General features: G+C 48.1%; 9 protein-coding genes across 9 annotated transcripts; 6 read left to right on the top strand and 3 right to left on the bottom strand.

Annotated features, from left to right (window-relative positions):
- Positions 1-181: 181 nt before the first annotated feature.
- Positions 182-1,709, top strand: N7537_009232 (uncharacterized protein; the record flags this gene model as incomplete). Its single annotated transcript, XM_056900286.1, has 3 exons — positions 182-240; positions 294-864; positions 915-1,709. The coding sequence occupies 3 exons, from the start codon at positions 182-184 to the stop codon at positions 1,707-1,709; spliced, it is 1,425 nt and encodes a 474-aa protein (XP_056748954.1).
- Positions 1,710-1,811: 102 nt separating this feature from the next.
- On the bottom strand, positions 1,812-3,773 carry N7537_009231 (Zn(II)2Cys6 transcription factor; the record flags this gene model as incomplete). The annotated part of the gene is made up of 1 exon (XM_056900285.1): positions 1,812-3,773. One exon carries the CDS (start codon positions 3,771-3,773, stop codon positions 1,812-1,814), a length of 1,962 nt encoding a protein of 653 aa, XP_056748953.1.
- A 183-nt stretch (positions 3,774-3,956) lies between these two features.
- On the top strand, positions 3,957-4,955 carry N7537_009230 (uncharacterized protein; the record flags this gene model as incomplete). The annotated part of the gene is made up of 1 exon (XM_056900284.1): positions 3,957-4,955. The coding sequence occupies one exon, from the start codon at positions 3,957-3,959 to the stop codon at positions 4,953-4,955; it is 999 nt and encodes a 332-aa protein (XP_056748952.1).
- Positions 4,956-5,246: 291 nt separating this feature from the next.
- N7537_009229 (uncharacterized protein) lies at positions 5,247-9,066 on the bottom strand (the record flags this gene model as incomplete). The annotated part of the gene is made up of 2 exons (XM_056900283.1): positions 5,247-8,977; positions 9,033-9,066. The coding sequence occupies 2 exons, from the start codon at positions 9,064-9,066 to the stop codon at positions 5,247-5,249; spliced, it is 3,765 nt and encodes a 1,254-aa protein (XP_056748951.1).
- Positions 9,067-9,644: 578 nt separating this feature from the next.
- Positions 9,645-10,689, bottom strand: N7537_009228 (alpha/beta fold hydrolase; the record flags this gene model as incomplete). The annotated part of the gene is made up of 4 exons (XM_056900282.1): positions 9,645-9,883; positions 9,931-10,146; positions 10,232-10,516; positions 10,587-10,689. The coding sequence occupies 4 exons, from the start codon at positions 10,687-10,689 to the stop codon at positions 9,645-9,647; spliced, it is 843 nt and encodes a 280-aa protein (XP_056748950.1).
- A 410-nt stretch (positions 10,690-11,099) lies between these two features.
- N7537_009227 (uncharacterized protein) lies at positions 11,100-12,638 on the top strand (the record flags this gene model as incomplete). Its single annotated transcript, XM_056900281.1, has 1 exon — positions 11,100-12,638. One exon carries the CDS (start codon positions 11,100-11,102, stop codon positions 12,636-12,638), a length of 1,539 nt encoding a protein of 512 aa, XP_056748949.1.
- Positions 12,639-13,114: 476 nt separating this feature from the next.
- On the top strand, positions 13,115-14,503 carry N7537_009226 (uncharacterized protein; the record flags this gene model as incomplete). The annotated part of the gene is made up of 1 exon (XM_056900280.1): positions 13,115-14,503. One exon carries the CDS (start codon positions 13,115-13,117, stop codon positions 14,501-14,503), a length of 1,389 nt encoding a protein of 462 aa, XP_056748948.1.
- An 862-nt stretch (positions 14,504-15,365) lies between these two features.
- On the top strand, positions 15,366-16,459 carry N7537_009225 (uncharacterized protein; the record flags this gene model as incomplete). The annotated part of the gene is made up of 2 exons (XM_056900279.1): positions 15,366-15,597; positions 15,651-16,459. 2 exons carry the CDS (start codon positions 15,366-15,368, stop codon positions 16,457-16,459), a joined length of 1,041 nt encoding a protein of 346 aa, XP_056748947.1.
- Positions 16,460-17,144: 685 nt separating this feature from the next.
- On the top strand, positions 17,145-18,846 carry N7537_009224 (TauD/TfdA dioxygenase family protein; the record flags this gene model as incomplete). The annotated part of the gene is made up of 10 exons (XM_056900278.1): positions 17,145-17,373; positions 17,451-17,560; positions 17,621-17,713; positions 17,767-17,840; positions 17,905-18,073; positions 18,138-18,235; positions 18,334-18,455; positions 18,525-18,603; positions 18,660-18,686; positions 18,738-18,846. 10 exons carry the CDS (start codon positions 17,145-17,147, stop codon positions 18,844-18,846), a joined length of 1,110 nt encoding a protein of 369 aa, XP_056748946.1.
- Between the last annotated feature and the right edge of the window lie 178 nt (positions 18,847-19,024).

Genomic DNA, 19,024 nt, shown 5'->3' with positions numbered 1-19,024 from the left:
ATCGGCGCGGCACCGCTCGCTTTTACCCGATCGGGACTGAACGCGTTATCATGAGCTGATATTGCGTGAGCGGTTTCTGTCGAGCGGATTATCTTAACTTCACGTTCCAAATTTGAAATCTTAAAAGAGCCCTGGTAGTCGCTATATTTTCGGCTATATTTTCGATTTATTTCCAATTACCATGCAAGTTGAACGGGTGGCTGTTATCGGCGCAGGGCCCTGTGGCCTGGGAGTCGCAAAGTACGTTCCCATACTCCTTTTAGGACAGAACATGATTGATGAATTATATGCAGATATCTTCTTGCTGAACAAAAATTCAAGATCACCATTTTTGAGCAGCGCGACAAACCTGGTGGTGTTTGGAATTACACTGGCGATCAAGGCGTCAACAATGCATCGGTGGTTTCTCATTCTAAGCCAAGCCAGGAGCCTCAACAGCCTGTGAACGGGACTTTTATTTCCCCTGTATATGATTCTCTCGAAACAAATATTCCAAATTCGATGATGCAGTTCACCGAGTATCCGTTCCCTAAGGGAACCGCGCTATTTCCAACCCATGTCGTTGTGAAAGACTATCTCCATCAGTATGCAGAGGAGTTGAAGCCGTTCATAAGCTTGCAATCCTTGATTTTGGATGTGATCCTATCGAAGAAACACCCAAAGCCAGAATGGACTGTGACGTGGCGCAATTTGAAGACGGGCGGCACCTTGTCGGAGCAGTTCGATGCAGTCGTAGTCGCAAATGGACACCACAATGACCCATATATCCCCGGAATCCCTGGCTTGGCTGAATGGAATCGAGCCTACCCAGGCTCGATCATTCATTCTTCCTCTTATAGGCGTCCCGAATCGTTTGCAAACAAGGTATGTAACCTTCCTCCTACCAAGAACCCTATATACTTAGACAGCCACAGAAAGTTATTGTCGTCGGTCACTCCGCCTCGGGAATCGACATCGCCACTCAAATTGGTCGTGTGTCAAAACACCCGCTGCTGATTTCCGAACGGACAGCAACAACTCTCTCCCCAGAACAAGCAGCGGTTGCCCAAACCCTTCCCGAAATCAGCCTTCTCAGTGCCGAAGGTGGTCGTGTGCAGTTTATCGACGGTCGCGAAGAGCGAGATGTCGATAACATTATCTTCTGCACAGGATACCACTTTTCCATTCCATTTTTATCATCTCTGCAGCCGTCTCTTATCACGGATGGTGTGCGCCCTCATCATTTGTACCAGCACGTCTTCTATAGTAAAGAGCCCACCCTCGCTCTCATAGGCTTTCCCCAACGGATTGTACCATTCCCTTTCAGTCAGGCACAAGGGGCTTGGGTCGCTCGCGTGCTGTCGGGACGAGTAGCGCTGCCTTCTGAGATTGAAATGGAGCGGTGGATTGGGGAGTGGACGGTCGAGCGCGGGGAAGGACATAGCTTCAATGTTCTTGCTTTCCCGCTTGATGCAACCTACATCAACTCCCTGCACGAGTTAAGTTCACATGCCACGCGAATGGATGGGTTGGAAAATGACGGGCAGGGCAAAAGACCACCCTTCTGGGGCGAGAAAGAGAAGTGGACGCGTGCGAGATTCCCGTTGATCAAGAAGGCGGCGCAGGCACTTGGTGATCGGCGAGCTCAGATTAAGAGTTTGGAACAGCTTGGGTTCGACTTTGAGAAGGAGATTGCTCAAGATGTCGAGGTTGGGAATCCGCGTCTATAGACGGAGACACAAGGGTATCGCATATAGAAGATAGAAATTCCAGTAAATTCCAGTGAAAAATAGTAAAGAAAGGAAAGTGACTCGTTCAGATCATATCAGATCCTACATCACCCAAAGATTCGTCCACTGCGTGTCTAATAGGCTTTCACCCATGTCATTCTCTGCTGGGGTCAGAGCCCCGTCATTCGCAATGCTAACCCGATTACTCGGGATTCCATTTTCTAGCCCAGCAACCAAACCATCCATAGTAAAGGATTGATGCGAAACCCTTCGCTCCGCAACCTTTGACCTCAATGGCCAGATATAGAAGCTTGCCTCACCCATCGTCTGGCTCAGCAATGCTTCCAGTTCATCTTGGACAGATTGTAGCCTCAATTCAGTATCTAAACCCGAAGTGTCTATCACAGAAGACCCAGACAATTGGCTTCGTGCTATTAACGGGCTGTTTTGCGTTGTGATGATATCTGCAAGGTGGCGCAGAATTCGAGACGCTTCATGCGCAGCGGTCCAGGAGGATGGAAAGAATTCAAGCAAGGTTGCGAGAAGAGGAATCTCGGGGATATCATCAAAGGCCGGGGCCCATTGACGAGTGCAGTAGAGAAGTATTGCAGCCAATGAAAGGAGGCGACAGAGCGTAATCCAGTTCATGGGCAGATGCCGGTGGTCATGCAGTATAAGGCTCAACCGGATGTACTGCTGCGCAGCACCCTGCAGATTCGGGAGATTTTCTTCTGTCGCAGACTCCTCCCGTGCAGGAGTGTACAATAAGAGAAGTAGGTTCTGATAGCGGACATTAAGCCATGTGATGGTGGTATGAAATGGAAGCTGGTCCGGTTCGCACAAAGTGGAGCTAGATAATAGACAGCCCTGTGTATACCAGTCTTCGATTTGGAGTCGGAGCTCTTGGGGGCTTGTAGCGGGGTTGGGATCATAAATGGCATTGATAATACGTGTCTCGAGTTGTCGCAGAGAAATCACATGACGGCTGACCTGCAAGGCTATTGCGTACTGATGTCCTTCCTCGGAGCCGTATTCGTGAATCATGATGCTCGGTAGTGGGACTTTCATAATGTTGTCGGGAAAGGCAAATGGCAGCCCATAGGATATGCTGATCATGCGAGTGAACACATATACTGACCAACCAAGCCGGCGACGGAGCTCCAGTGTCCGAGGTGAAAGGGCCCGGCAACTGGGAGACTCATTCATCAGTCCGACCGCCAGAGCATGATTGGTGAGAACACCAGCGATGGCTCGTGGATCTTGGTCGCCGGGTTTGAACAAGAGATACAACCCAAGCAGGAGCAAAGTGCCTGCTGATTGCTCGTCCACTCGAGAGACACACTCACAGAGTACCCCCTTGAGACACGGTTGTAAATCTCGCTCGTCGATATTATCTGCTTCCCCAGCCCGCTGCAGGGTTGTAAAACCGATAGCCATTATCATATAGAGGCGGTTTGGTACAGCTGTTTGAGGGAGAAGATCATTATCTGCCTCTTTATTGCAAAGGGTATCGAAATCTTGAAGAACGAATTCACTATCCATAAATGGGTAGCTTCGATGAACGTGTCGAAAATAGGCCTGTAAGCACTTGCGACTCGCTGCAACAGAAAGGCACACGTTCTCTTCAGGTTTGGGAGTGCGACTCTCTTCAAATCCACTCTCGCTGCAATCAATATCTATGGTCGCCTCGGCCGATGAAGACTGTATTGAACTGTGGAAGGCCATATCCCGCCCAGTCTCGACAGACTCGATCGGCGATCTACCAACGGGAAGTGCATCATTCACAAGCCGGCTCAGCCAGTCAATACGTGATCGCAATTCACGCTCACGCGTATGTGGACTGACCGATTCCTCCATCAAAGAGCAAGGCACCCAAGCCACCTGGCATTGCTCGCAGGATCCGTCGGCAGTTCGGGAGCACCGCTTCTTGTGTTGGCGACAACGGCGACACGCCGGCACAGAGGACCTTCGACCGCTGGCATTGGTGGGTTTTCCCTGTCGGGTTATTCTCTCCGGTTTTGAATTATTTCGGTGGACCCGGAATCGATGCACGGCGCCCTCCATGATTGTCGGATGGAAAGGGTCGTCGGGGAGATAGCGCGATAATCAACTAACGGAGCACGTCATTTCTCCCCCGAACTGGAAATATCCATCGGTGCCGCACCGCGTTGTATATTCAAAAGGACATAAAGGATTCTTTGAAATGGCTTCTCAAAATCACGTCTCTCATTCAGAAGCAATCTCATCATGGTATCCGAAACCGAAGCGCTGGAAATCTACCGCACCGCGATCCACTTTGACGGATTGAACATCGCCAACTGGTCACGCGAGATCTTCGAAGCCTGGCAACAAGGCGGCATCACCGGTGTGTCGTGCACATGCGGTATCTGGGAAGGATTTCGCGGTGCCATCACCAATGTGGTACAGTGGAAAAAATGGTTCGAAGAGCACTCCGACCTCATCGTACAGGCGCATTCTGTCCGTGATATTCGCCAAGCAAAGCGCGATGGAAGAACAGCAGTTCTACTCTCCTGGCAAAACACAGCCGGCATCGAAGACCAAATCGATTACCTACGTGTTTTCCGTGATTTGGGCGTACGTAAGATGCAACTCACCTACAACACACAGAATTACTCTGGGGCTGGGTACACCGAGATCCGCGACTCGGGTCTCACTGGTTTCGGTCGACAGGTTGTTGATGAGATGGGTCGATTGGGTATGGTGGTTGATTTATCGCATGTCGGACCGGTCACTAGCGAAGATGTTATCGAATATGCGACTAAACCCCCTTGCTTCAGCCATGTGTTGCCGGGTGGTTTACGCGATCATCCGCGCAACAAATCGAACCATCTTCTACAGCTCATTGGTAAGAAGGGTGGTTTTGTTGGAATTAGTCAATTTGGACCGCATATGGCCAAGGGCAATGAGTCAACTATCGATGATTACGTTGCTGCGATGGATTTTGTTATCGACTTGGTTGGCGAGGACCTGGTCGGTGTGGGTTCAGATGCCAGTGAAGGTCATGCTCGACCAAGTGATTTCATGGCTTGGTGTAATCTCGACAAGGGGTATGCGCGTCAGCTCACTCCCTGGGGTAGTCAGACTGTTGTGAAGCCTCTGGGTCCGTTGAAGGAACGCCCGGAACTGGCCAAGGCTATGGCTCGGGTAGGCTGGTCGAAATCAAAGATGGAGAAAGTGTTGGGTGAGAACTGGCTAAATTACTTGGAGAAGATTATTGGCGAGTAATATATAGAAATACCAAGGACTTGGTATTAAAAAGTCAATACGACATTCCATTCAATTCATATATACTAAAAATACTCTTTTATACCACCCAAGAATAGTCGGCCGTTTATGTGGCCTGATGTCTTTTTTGTAGACATTTCTACTGTTGCTAGAATGTAGGTGAAAAGGGCTTAACATACACAAGTCGACGTTTCAACATATAAACAATGCAGGCGACCTTTCTATATACAATCAGGGATTTTTAACATTCAGTAGCGCCCCATCCTCCTCCACCAGGACTGTTTATTTGCATCATTTCCCCAGCCTGAAGGGTGAGAGCGGCTTTTCCAGTGAGAGAAAGTCTCTCCAAGGCAGTTTTATTGTCATTCCACTTGAACGCATAGTTCTTCCCCACAGAACCAGGCGACCACCGTTCATTCCATAGGGAGAAAAGACTCGTCGGTCACTAAGAATGCTGAATTTGAGCGGAATTCTAGCCTCAATCTCACGCGTCGCACCGTTCCCCCCTTTATACTTGCCATCTCCTCCGGTATTGGGATTGATTGTGTGTCTGCGAATGATAACAGGGGTTCTCTTTTCGACAACCTCTGCATCTGTAATCTTTGTATTCGTCGAATGTGCCTGGACGGCATGTTCGCCGTGCCAGCTGGGACCGGCACCACAACCACCTCCTACTGTTTCGCCGTAATTCCACCCCGGTTCAATGATCCCGGTAGCAGGATCTCTGCCTCCCATACCCCAGCCGAAACTGTTTGCACAGCCAGAGAAGGCTGCGCAGCACTCGAATGCTCGCAGGATTGTATCGATAACGCGCTGACTTGCTAAGGTACTGCCACATATGGCCACGGAAGCACTGGGTCGTAGAATTGAGCCTTTGGGGATGCGGATATCTATCGGCGATAGACAGCCATCATTTAGAGGGATGTCCGCATCGAGCAGACACCTGATACTGTAAATGACAGCTGAATGGGTGATGGATATTGGGCAATTATAATTTCCCCACATTTGAGGACCAGTTCCTGCGAAGTCAATCACTGCTCCGCCAGCTTCGTCAATTGAGATTGAAACTTTGAGGACAGTGCCATCATCGAAATGGTCACTGGCTGTCAAGGGCATGGTCCTGGTTCGGGAAACATTCTTGAGGTATTCTCTGACAGCAGTTTCTGAATTCATCTGGATCGCATTCATGTAACGATGCACAAAGAGGAAACTGAATTCGGCACACATCTTCTGCAGAAGAAGAATACCACGCTGGTTGGCCGAGATTTGCGCCCTGATGTCGGAAATGTTATCATCCAATCGCCGAGTTGGACTACAGCCAGGGAGATCACCCGCAGCCAAGAAAGCTTTTCGCACATCGTTCTCGAGGAAGACACCATTGTCGACTATCTTCATCGACCGAACATTGAACCCTTCTTGCCATAGCTCCTTAGAGTCTGGCATCATAGATGTGATTCCTTGGCCGCCGATGTCGGTGTGGTGACCACGAGCCGCGACATAGAAAGCAACAGTGGACTCGCCATCCACGAAGACCGGGGTGATGATAGTCAAATCTGGAAGATGAGTTCCGCCACATTCAGGGTGATTACTGAGAAGGACGTCGCCGGGCTTTAATTTTCCTTCCCATAGACGGTGCTGGTATTGGATTGCATATTGCATGCTTCCAAGATGAATGGGGATATGTGGGGCGTTGGCCACTAGCTTTCCCTCTCGTGAGAATATAGCACAGGAAAAGTCCAGGCGCTCTTTGATGCTGGTCGAAATAGACGTGCGCTGCAGTGTGTGGCCCATCTGCTCGGCAATTGCCATGAACCGATGAGAAAGAATAGAGAGCTGGACCGGGTCGATAGGTCCAGCAGAATGAGAAATTTCCATATTTGAAACGCCAATCTGCGATCTTTCGAGTACTAAATGATTCGGGAGGAAGTAGGCATCGAAACCAGGCTCCACGAAGATCGTCTGGGTTGCATCGATCAGCAGGGCAGGACCTTGCACTTGACCCGTACGCTTGAATGAGCCAAGCTCAAAGATCGGAACGTCGTGCCACTTTGTCCCGAAAAATACAGGCTGAGTCTGATCAGACTGTAGGGATTCTGTTCGGGATTTGACATCTTCCAGCATGGCATATGGGGATGCATTCTCCGTAGGAACACCACTTCGCCCAACGCCACGGACCTTGATCGAGTCGATGTGTATTTTCCTTTCAAGGACAAAGGCAAACTCTCGTAGGTGCGTAGCTATGAAGGAGGCTCCGTAATCCTCACCCTCTGGTTTGGGGATGACAATGTTGGTGTCTGTGCCTGCGTATCTCAAACTGAGAGATTCTTCGAAAACGACAGTAGACGGATCCGCACCCTGTGATAACAGTGAAGATTTAACTTGGGACTTTAGCTTGTTAATCTGAACCCGAATGTCATCTAGCACTTCGAAATCAAAGAAACCAACGAAAGGAACTGTGTTCTCAACCTGCAGGTCCGCCTGAGAAATCCCGACAGCTGATAGCAGTGAAGAGTGCTTGTGGATGAGAATCCGTGTAATTCCGAGCTTATTGGCAATGGAGCAAGCATGTTGGCCACCAGCGCCTCCAAAACTGACCAAGGTATGGCTGCTTGGTGCGAACCCTCGTACTTCTGTTGCGTTACGCATTGGCCGGGTCATGGTCTCGTTTGCAACATCAAGGAACCCGAAAGCGACCTCTTCTGCGGTGAGCATTTGACCAGTTTGCTCATTGATTTCGCGAGTGATATCATGGAACTTTTGCTTGGTAATATCGAGATCCAGGTGTTGGTCTGCGTTCGGGCCGAAGATAGCTGGAAAGGAAGAGCGGACCAGTCTTCCCAGGAACAAATTGGCGTCGGTCACTGTGAGAGGTCCTCCCTTTCGGTAGCATGCAGGGCCAGGGTGAGCTCCCGCACTCTCAGGCCCAACAACAAACAGCCCATGACGAGCCAACAGCATCGAGCCTCCGCCGGCCGCGACAGTCGCGATATTCAACATCGGCGCTGTAATCTTTCGACCGCCAACCGTTGTCTCGGTCAAATAATCGTATTTGCCGTCATATCGACAAACATCTGTGCTGGTTCCTCCCATGTCAAATCCGAGGACAGGGGTCCCTTCGGAAGCATCGAAACAAGTTCGAGCGATTCCAACAACACCACCAGCTGGTCCACTGAGAAGAGCTTCATTTCCGCGGAACTTGTCAGCTTGTCTCAGGCCTCCGTCGGATCCCATAAACTCCACACGCTGAGGGAGTATACTAAAGCCGGCCTGGAATGCCGTGACATAATCTTTAACGATTGGGTACAGATATGCTTCTGAAGAAGCCGAGGTGCTGCGCTGCAAGAATTTGATAACGGGGCTGACGTCGGAAGCTTTGATCACAGTTTCAAAGCCCATGTCTTGTGCGATCTGCGCTACCTGTTCCTCGTGGAAAGGATACAGATATGAATGCACGAAGGAAATAACCAAAGACGTATAGCCTGCCGATTGCAGCCCGCTCAATACTTCTCGAACCTCGACCGGATCGAGGGCCTTTAAGACCCTTATCACTTCCCCACTTGGCGTTCGTACCAGTGCGGGATCTGTGATTTCGGCCGTCTTGTCCAAAGGAAACGGATTGAGATCGTAGTCTTCGATAGTGATGCGTTCGTCAATTTCTGCTGAAATTGAATACAACGCAGGTGGCTTTCGAACGTTCAAGGCGAACAATTTCGGACGAGTCTGGTCATCAATAACGCAGACATCTTTGAAACCTTTGGTCGTGACAAATGCAAACTCTCGACCTTTGCCTTCGAGCAATGCATTGGTCGCGATGGTTGTCCCAATACGACAGGATGCTATCTGGGACCCGTCTAGCTGTTCCCCAACGGGAATTTGCCGTCCTTCTATAATCTCCAGTGCCCTTCGGATTGCCTCTGTGGGGGCATCACGATAGTTCTGTGGATCTTCTGACAGCAGTTTGAACACAAGGTCATCGCGACCGGGGACTTGCACCAGGACATCGCAAAATGTACCCCCACGATCTGGATAAAGAATCAGTTTAGGTCTTTAGTTTGATGGCATATCGAAATTACGTACCGATGGAGATGTTTATGTCTGGGTTGGTTGCCATTTCTGGGTATGTGTTATTTGACGGAGACAGACCTCGGCAGCAAATGTCAATGCCGAAAGGAATTGATCTTCGATATCATCCAAAAAATAGTGTCGCTACATATGTACGATACCTCAAAACAACACTGAAATCACGCATTATCTACGGGTTGTTAGGTGATACGCCTCAACGGCCGCCAGTCCCAATGTGGAAATTATTTTCGGAAGTTCGCCGAGCATTATCTCGATCCCCTTCACCCACGCTAAATGGCGAACAGTCTCAGCGTGGAGATTCTTTCCAGAGACTTACCGAGCACTATATCCATGTCTCTCTTATCCTGAATGGGGAAAAGCTACCGAGGAATGGTGTACGGGGCAAGAAAACAGATTATTATTATCTACTTTTTCTACGAGACATCATAATCTGTGCAAATTCTAATTTGTTTTTACAAGGACAGTTTCATATGTTTTTCCAGATGTATAGTTCCTATGTGCAACAATGTATAACGATGTAGGGACCCGACTACTACTATAAAAACAAAGGTAGGAGTACGGGTGTACAGAGGCACAACCAGGGTGGAATGTATATCTAACTAGACCTCATGAAACATGTTTCTTAATGAGCTCAATCACCTCCGCATTCTTTTCTAGATGCACGCCGTGATTGGCATTTGCAATAACCTTCAGGTCCGCACCTGGAATCTTCGAAGCAATGGTTTTGGATTGCTCCGGCGGGCAAATCCAATCACGGTCACCCACAATAACCAAAGTCTTCGCCGTGATCGAATGAAGTTGATCTCTGTAATCAAAATATTTTTCCTGTTCGCAGTACAGATCATCTTTGGATGATTAGCTTGACTTTGCGATAGCCGGGATGGCCACTCACTATGGGACTTTGCATAAAACACAGTTTCAATGTTGTGTTTTAAGGCAATATCGGGATCAAATTGCTCGCTATATAGCGGTGCAGCTGCATACAGGACGAGTCGGAACTCGAGATCGCTTTCGAATCGACCGAATATCTTGTCTTTCAGAAATGTGGCGGAAAGGCCTGGGGCCTTAGATGCCCTTTGTTCCAGAGTATGAATAGCTGTTTCTTCGTCTGAGTTCAGTTAGCACAAATGACATGTTAGTCTTTGAAAAGCACGCTGAAAGCCCCAAGAAACCAAATCGAGGATAGCACTTACGGTGATGCGAAGGAGCAGTTCCTCGAAGAATCAAATGTGAAACTCGAGTTGGATACGTGATTGCATACTGCTGGGCTAGGAATCCACCAAAACTACCACCGCATACCATACAGGGTTGGTCGGCTCCGAGGAAATGTCGCCGTATACCCTCAATATCTTCAACTAGTTGACGAAAGGTAAAAGGCTCTGTTCGTGAACTTTGACCATGTCCTCGAAAGTCGAAGGAAAGCACCCGATACAAAGAGGACAGTGGTGAGTATGCCTTGAAGTCTGATTTATGGTCTCCTATTACAGTTGCAAAGCAAGTTTATCAGCGATCCATAGACATTTAGAGGTAGATGTTATGGAGGCTCACCAAACCCTCGGCCGCCGTGCAGGGTGATTATCAGAGGTGCATTCTCAGGTCCGACTAAACGGTATGCTAACTGGGCGTCATTGATAGAAACAAATTCAACCATGCTGTGTTGCTATAGAAGGATATTTGAGAAAAGGAAGTCAAATTGGATCGAGAGGAATGATCAAAACAGTGATGAAATGTATGTATTGATCCTGTGCAATTCAGGACAAAGTACTGAAGGATAGAGTGCACATCTAGTAAAGAGCAGGACGTGTCAAGCTCATGTCGCGATGTCCCGACGTCGGCCCCACACCGAGAAATGTTTCCGTTTGAAGGAATGCACACTCCACATGTTTAAAGGGGAGAATCTACGCAACTGTTGTCACAAATGTCGTAATAACCTTATTTGGACTTTTGTTTGGGCTTTGATCGTTCTAGATCGTTAGTATTTTATAGTTGCTATCTCGCTCATTATTTTCAACATGAACTCTCTTCCGCGTCGGATTCTGTCTGCCTCAGAGCCAATTCACAATGCCTATCTCAGCCGAAGAGACGGAGGTTCAAAAGCCAACTCCAATTCCCAGGGAGTTGGATAATTCCTCTGATATACAAGACCGTAAAAACAACGCGACGAATTCATGTCACAGCTTGGAGAGGTCGACAGTCCAAACTGAAAATGCTCAGGAGCCCCAACGTTGGTTTCATTGGCATGAGCCGGGTACTTCCAAAGCCGACAAAAAGCTCATCTTGAAACTGGACTTTTTTCTTCTCAGCTACAGTTGTTTATGCTTTTTTATCAAGCAGCTGGATGGCAACAATGTGTCCAATGCCTACGTCTCCGGCATGAAAGAAGAGCTCGGATTCGGACCAGGCAATGAACTGAGCTGGATGAACACGTATTTCAGTATTGGCGCAATCCTCGGAGGACCAATTTCCAACCTCGCCTTAACTGTTGTTCGACCGAGGTTCTTACTCCCTAGCGTTTTGTTCACCTGGTCGCTCTTCGTACTTTTCCTGTACAAGTGCAACCACGCATCTCAGCTCTATGGTCTTCGATTTTGTATTGGATTTTTCGAGTCCGCCGCATGGCCCGGAATTCAATACGTTCTTGGATGTTGGTATCGCAAATCCGAACTCTCGCGTCGGAGTGGTCTTTTCGTGATGTCCGGAGTGCTGGGACAGATGTTTTCAGGATACTTGCAAGCGGCACTGTTCAAAGACATGGATGGAAAAGCCGGATTATCAGCATGGAGATGGCTCTTTATCTTTGATTTCATCCTTGCCATTCCAGTCGCCATCTATGGTTTTATATTTTACCCCGATACGCCTCAAAACACCACCGCATTCTATCTCTCCGAATGGGAAAGAAATCGAGCGAGAGAGAGAATCGACGAAGAAGGTCGAACTCCCGTTGGAAAGCTGGACGCCACGGTCTTCAAACGTGTCCTGCTATCCTGGCAATTCTATACCTTTTCACTCGCATACGCCTTCTGGTCTCTCACCTGCGGGTCATACGTGATGCAGTACTTCGGCATTTGGCTCAAGTCTCTGAAAGTATACTCAGTACCTCAAATCAACAACATTCCTACTTCGATGGGCGCCATTAATTTTACTTTCATGGTCGGCACGGGATATGTCGCCGATAAGCTCGGCCGACGAGGACCTGTCTGTTTCGCAGTCGGATGTCTCCTGACTTTCTGCTATGCTGTATTCACGGCCTGGCCTGAATCAAGAGGGTTGAAGATGGCAGCGTTCATTATCACGGGATGTTATGGATGTTATACACCCCTTCTGGCGGGTTGGGTCAATGCGTCATGCGGTGGAGATCAACAATTACGAGCATTTGTTCTGGCGTTTATGGTCAGTCTTGGATCGGCTGTTGTTATCCCCTTCCAGCAGCTACAATTTCCTAGTGGACAGGCGCCAACCTTCACCAAAACCCACGGCTGGGTCAGTGGGCTGTGTTTTGTTTTGGCGCTGACTTTATGGACTGGGTTCGGAATCGATACTGTTGAACGGGTTTTCACACGGAAGCGCAAGGAGCGTCTACCCAAAGAAACCGATGTTTAGTATTTGGTGCCATAGGAAGTTGGAGAATTTCATCTTCAGCTATATATAGATCGATAGTTCGGCTATAAAGACAATTGTATATGTTACGCTAGCCTTTCCTAGAGTAGGTGGTATGATAGTTTGTCGCCGGGCGATACCGTTGGCCGATATTTCCAACCCCCATTATATTTGAGAGATAGTCCGATCTATAAGCAAATTTCCAATGGATTCCTCCATTGGTACTATAGTGCATCATAGTTTGGAATAGTACCTCTTGATGTACAAACCATCGGAAGCGATATAGCGAGAACTACCACTAGATGACCCATCTTAGGATTTTAGCGAACAGTAAGCCTCGGAGCCTCAAACCTTGATCTGGACATCTTCTCCTATTTCAATTATTTTTGTTTTCTTGTCTTCTCTTTACTTTCTGTTTTAAATCTTCTCTCTTTAAATACTTTGATTACTTTCATTATTTTCTCCAAACTATCAAAGTCATGGGTCGCCTCCACCACGCCGATCCCCCTGCGTCATCGTCGCACTCCCTCCATTCTCTCGACGACGCGCCGCCTCCATACACAGATGACACCGAACCCATTTTCGCCCCTATTCAACATCCCCAACCTATCCAACCTGTCCAGCCTCCCACAAGTATCCGACCTCTCTGCATAATCGACTCAGCCTATGTTCTCCCCGGCGGCAAAGACGTCAAACCCACCGACCAGGTCTCTCTCACCCTCGAACCATCGCTCTCAAGCGACTCCAACGAGCTCTACGAAGTAATCCGCCGGCAAATCAAGCTGCCACCACGGCCCCTACTCTACGTCCATGGCACCCACACGGAATCGAGCAATGACAAAAAGAATAACAAAAACAACACTCACACAGACTTCAAGTTCAAGCTAGATCTGGCAGAGACTATGTTGACCGGCTGGGAGGGCAGATCTATGGACGCGAATTGGATGGAAACAGAAATCCTCACAGATGAGGACCTCAAACCCGCGTATCGAGGAGGAATCCTCCGCTCGCGCACGTACAAGCCGCCCAAGTCGCAGGCTGCTATTAGTCTCACGGCGGACAGCGATGCCCTCCTATCCCGATACGATGCCGACGAGGAGCATAACTCCTCTCCGGAAGCGAAGAACCTGAAGATGTGGTGCGAGCGGTTCTGTCGTGACCCCGCTTCGGTGAAATCGTATGCTCTACCCCCTTACTTGCGGATAAAATACACTGCTAATCTAGATTTAACTACATACAGATTCACTCTGCACCGCAAAATCTCCGGATTCGACTCCAACGCCATGCGCAACGTCCTCTCTTCCCACATCCGCGAACTTAACTACCGCGGCTCCATAAGCTTCGACCTCTTCATCGCCCAGCGCTCCATCACAATCTACTCTCCACACTGGATCAACCGGCTCCGCGCGAACCGGTTCGTCTGGTGGACTGTCGTCCTTCTCCAGCTCTGGATCATCGCGTGGCCAGTTATCTTCTTTATGGAGAAGAGGTACGAACTCGTCCACACACGCTGGAATGCGTCGCTCATACCGGAGTCTGACTCTGCGCTGGCTAAGTGCTATGCGTTTGGTCGCGATGAGTCTTCTCTGGCGGAGTACTGGGCTCCGGCTGTTAAGCAGGCGGCTTGGACTCGGCGGCAGGGTGAAGGGGATCGTTTGACCAGGATAGATGCAGATCGTTTGCAGGGGTATAGTACCCAGCAGCTGCTTGGTCTTCGTGGTGCTACTTCGGACACTGAGCTCGAGCGTCGAGAGAGGGTTAATAGTGGTGAGGGTGGGTTTGTTGATAATCTTGTAGGTCTGGTTAGAGGGATTGGGGAGGTTGGGCAGGATTGGAGGTTTTCTGCGGGATGGGGTGCTAACTCGTAATTTGTGAGTCTGTTCTGGTTTGTTTTGGATGTTACAGTGGCTGACAAAATGTCTCTCTGAAGCTGGACCTGGTCTTGCCTAATGAAGTCGTCTACGTACAGTCCTTCAGGACTAACAAGATCTCAGTCGATCCTTTTTAGAATTTTCCTTTTGCTCAATAATATATCCTTTGTGTACTTCATTTAGGTAGTTTTACCCGTAAGTAGCACCTACATAGGGATCTATGAGTTCGTGAACTTGACTTCTAAGGCCCTTTGTCCTATTTACAGTAAACTCGGCCAATCCAGACCACGGCAAACACGCGATAAAAGTCTTAGGGTTATGGCCTCATGGATGTGATCTCAGGAAGATTTAGGTAAATCTCAACATGTTAACTCAGGACTTGACTCGCAGAGATCATCCTCTTTCACCTCGGGTTCATTGTCATGGTGGGCTCTCAGCCTCAAAGCTAAATTTAGCCATACAGCACACACTGCTTTGTTCACATAATACAGTTCTCATTGCATCACGCACTTAATGCCGAGGGCTTTATCGCCCGTCCATTTGATCCACATGCTCTACCTCCCGTTCTCTTTCTTCTATTAACCGTTTCGTTGTCCCCGTCTAAAGTTGAATCTCTTTCAAATTTATATACATATCCATTGCTTTGTCTGTTTCATCTTAACATAGACCGGATGCAAGCACTGACTCGGTCATGGACCTGGCTCTCTTACATAGCCTTTTGTCCAGAGCTATATAATATCTCCTTGGTCCAGTATCTAGCTAAGCCAGTCAAGTATATCAATTCCCCGATAACAAGATCAGAAACCCCCCAGGACTTCCGAATCCACATCTATTATTTTCATTTGAAATTTTCAACACGATGTCCCAATCTCCGTCTTCCACCATTAAGCAGAAAGTCAAAGGCTGGTTAGGTGTTGGTAAAACTGACGGTGAAATGATCCCAAAGAACCTCCCTCTACTCCCAAGAGTCCAAAGCGGAAACGTACAAGTAGCGTCGATCTCCGCGTATCTAAAAGACTCGCTCGCATTCGAGAGACCTATCCTAATCCAAAACCCCCCGACTTACCTGAGAGTCCCAGGAGTGCTCGGATGTACGCGGGTAAACTTTCTACGATCATTAATCCAGACAAAGTCCACATACTAGATAGAACACCTCCAAAGGAAAAGATCGACCGTTATCAAGCGACAGGGGCTCAATTCGAAGACTGGATGGCCAACACCAACTCAGCTGGTCCTGCATGTCCAGTGGTCCAGTCCAGGCTAACCCTTGCCGCTCTAGTCGATTGTAGTCCCCCGGAGAGGCCGGAATTTGATGTATGGAAATCCGAGTTCGTTGTCCCACCGGCTGAAATCAGAGGTTGTCTAGAATCGACAGGCCTCCCAAGGAATGAGAGATCGAAGGATTATCGCTATTCACATCTACACCGCAATGGAAATTTGATGGGTGTGCCCACTTACGAGCATTGCATGGTAGAGGGTGCTATCATTGTTAAGGCGGTTTTCAGAAGGAAACAGGGACCCCAATGGACTGACATTGCTCTAGCTTTATACAAACATGACGCCGCGATCGATACTCTTCGATATGTCTACTACACAACAGTTGAGAATAAGGAGACACAACCCTTGGTAGGGAAGGTGCTTTACCCAAATAACAATCTTCCCGGTCTTGGGAATAGAGCCGGAGCAACAATTCAAACTTGGCACATGCATACTCCGGAGTTCCAGCAAATCTTAGGAACAAAGCTGGGGAGGGCGACAGCTCGTCTTGTTCTAGCCGCTTGGCCCAGGGGTACTCATGAGATCCCCAGAATCAATACTTGGTTTTGGTCAGGTAACCTACACATGCGGTTTGATATTGAGCCGGTTGCCCGAGTCGGTCATCGTCCCTCTCGACCCCCTCTTCCTACTTCTCCTACTACTCCTACTCCTCCTTCTCGTCACAGTCATCGTTAGGCTTCAGGAGCAGCGTTATTTGGTTTCGTGGGTTTTTGTCGGATGGCCCAGTACATAGGTCATGCTGATGAGCCCCCTAATGACTGATTTGTAGATTTATAGATTGGTTTACGTAGCGTCGGTGAACAAAAGTTGGCTTCGTCTATCAAGTTTATATAGTTTATATAGTTGATGTTTTGGTCACAACGGTATTTGGATTTTTATAAACAGAAGATGGAATATCAATAAATATATTTCACACACAATCCGCCACAAAATACTTGTCTGTAAACTATAAATTGGCAGAGCCACTTGAAACATTAAGGCTATCAATAGTATAAAGTGAAATCCTGAATTTGCATTTGGTCCAACCCTCTCATACGCCATATCCGACGCAAATTGCTATACATATACACGGATAGCAACCCTCAATTGACCAACTCAATGGGATGGAGATCACACCATTCCACGGCAGCAAAATCCAAAATGTCAGTGCTGTGTCGTGATCACGAGATAAGCCAATCCGTGACTCGAAGATGAAACTTTAGAGGCGATGGTGCAAGATCACAACCCGGCATAGCTAAATGTGTTGATAACTTCCAAGGGAAAATGTAACTGGCATACCGCATATAAGGAGCGCATACTCCTAGGAAACGGGCGATATAATCCATTTGAAATACACATAAGATATATTATAAACATCACAATGTCGCCAGCTCTCGATACTCAGAACGTCCCCGAGGTTCTAGATCTCAAAGCCAAGAACATCAATACCCCGCAAGCCAGTCTTCTCCGGGAGCCACTCAAGTCATCGGGAAGCTTGAAGGAGTACGAGAATTTCGATTCGACACCCATTATTGGGACTGAATTCCCCCATGTGCAGCTGACCGAGATTCTGAGAGATGAGACTAAAATCCGGGATCTGGCAATTCTTGGTGAGTCCATTGTACTATATCTCATAGTGAACTGAAGTTCACCAAAGCGAAACGAAACGAACACTGATACCACGTAGTCTCTCAACGAGGAGTCGTGTTCTTTCGCGACCAGAACATCTCTTCTGAGGAGCAGAAGGTTCTCGGTCAGAAACTGGGCGAGTTGAGTGGGAAGCCAAGTACATCAAAGGTGATTGGATCTTCCAAGCTTATTGAATATATGTCGAAAAGGATATGCTAAAACAGACAGCTTCACCGCCACGCTGTCTCAAACAGCAAGAGAGGAATCGCTGTCGACGAGAACGGACATCTAGACGATGAGATCTCTGTCATTTCATCCGAGGTATGACCTCTGTTCCCAATATCTCTCTTGGTAAATCTAAACAACCTCTGCAGTCCTATCGCAAACTATACGGCGATAGGTACAAGCCAAACAGCGGTCGTCTCGCAAGCGAAGGATGGCACGCAGAGTATGTCATCCAACTCCAATTTTCAACTCTGAATTTTTATCGGAAAGGCTAACAAAGTGTCAAGTATAACATTCGAACACGTCCCATCTGACTACGCTCTGCTGAAGATCACAGAGCTCCCCGAAGACCAGTCTGGCGGTGATACGCTCTGGGCTTCGGGCTATGAGCTGTATGATAGACTGTCACCGATTATTCAGAAGTTAGCCGAGGAGTTGAAGGTCGTGCATCACCAGGTATGCAGAACCACTCGATTCCCAACATAATATGTAAGGTAACAAATAAACTAACAACACCCAGCCTTCGTTCAACAAGATCGCCAAAGAACAAGGTATAGAGCTCATCCAAGGTGATAGAGGCGCACCGGAGAATACGGGATTTGATTTCAAGGCGACGCAGTAAGAAAAGAAACACACCACCCGCCCATACACTAACCTACCTCTTGCCTTCTAACCCAGCAATCCCAATCCCATCAACTAACCAATCCATCAAATAGTCCCCTCATCCGAACAAACCCCGTAACAGGCTGGAAGAGTCTCTTCGGCGCGGGACAGCAGGTCGAGCATGGCTGGATTGAAGGTGTGACGCAGCTGGAAAGTAAGGTTTTGAAGAAACTATGTAAGTTCATCTACAGACTGGATGGTAGAAGCTGGAAAGATACTTCGCTAACGAATCTTTGAAATATAGTCAACAAGCTTCTCTTTGAGAATCATGATTTGCAGGTTCGGTTTAGATGGGGCAAGAATGACCTTGCTATTTGGGATAAGTATGATACTTCCTGGAGAGATCACGCTGGTAATATGCTGACGTCTATGTTTCTAGTCGGTCGGTTTATCATACCGCTACCAAGTGAGTACTATTTTCTGCTTTGTTTTATAGCTACAATGCTAATGAGGTCAGTGACTACGGTGGGAAGCGTCAGGGTAATCGGGTCGTTTCGCTTGGGGAAATTCCGTACTTTGATCCGTTGTCAAAGTCGCGGAGAGAAGCGCTTGCTGAGGGGGTTTGAAGGTTGGAATTACTCCAAGTGGAATAGGTATTGGAGAGGGTCAGTCTTCTGCGACAGTTTACTAGCCAGGGTCAGAATATATGAGCAGTTCAGCTCCGTTTCATTTAACACTAGACGTAGATACTAAGGACTGCTATACACCAACTAGAAAGCATCTCGCCATCCTCCAATTTGCAAA

This window comes from Penicillium hordei (assembly GCF_028827395.1).
Source record: "Penicillium hordei strain IBT 12815 chromosome Unknown utg000005l_segment0_segment0, whole genome shotgun sequence".
NCBI classification, from domain to species: domain Eukaryota; kingdom Fungi; phylum Ascomycota; class Eurotiomycetes; order Eurotiales; family Aspergillaceae; genus Penicillium; species Penicillium hordei.
This window is presented reverse-complemented; position numbering and strand designations above follow the sequence as displayed.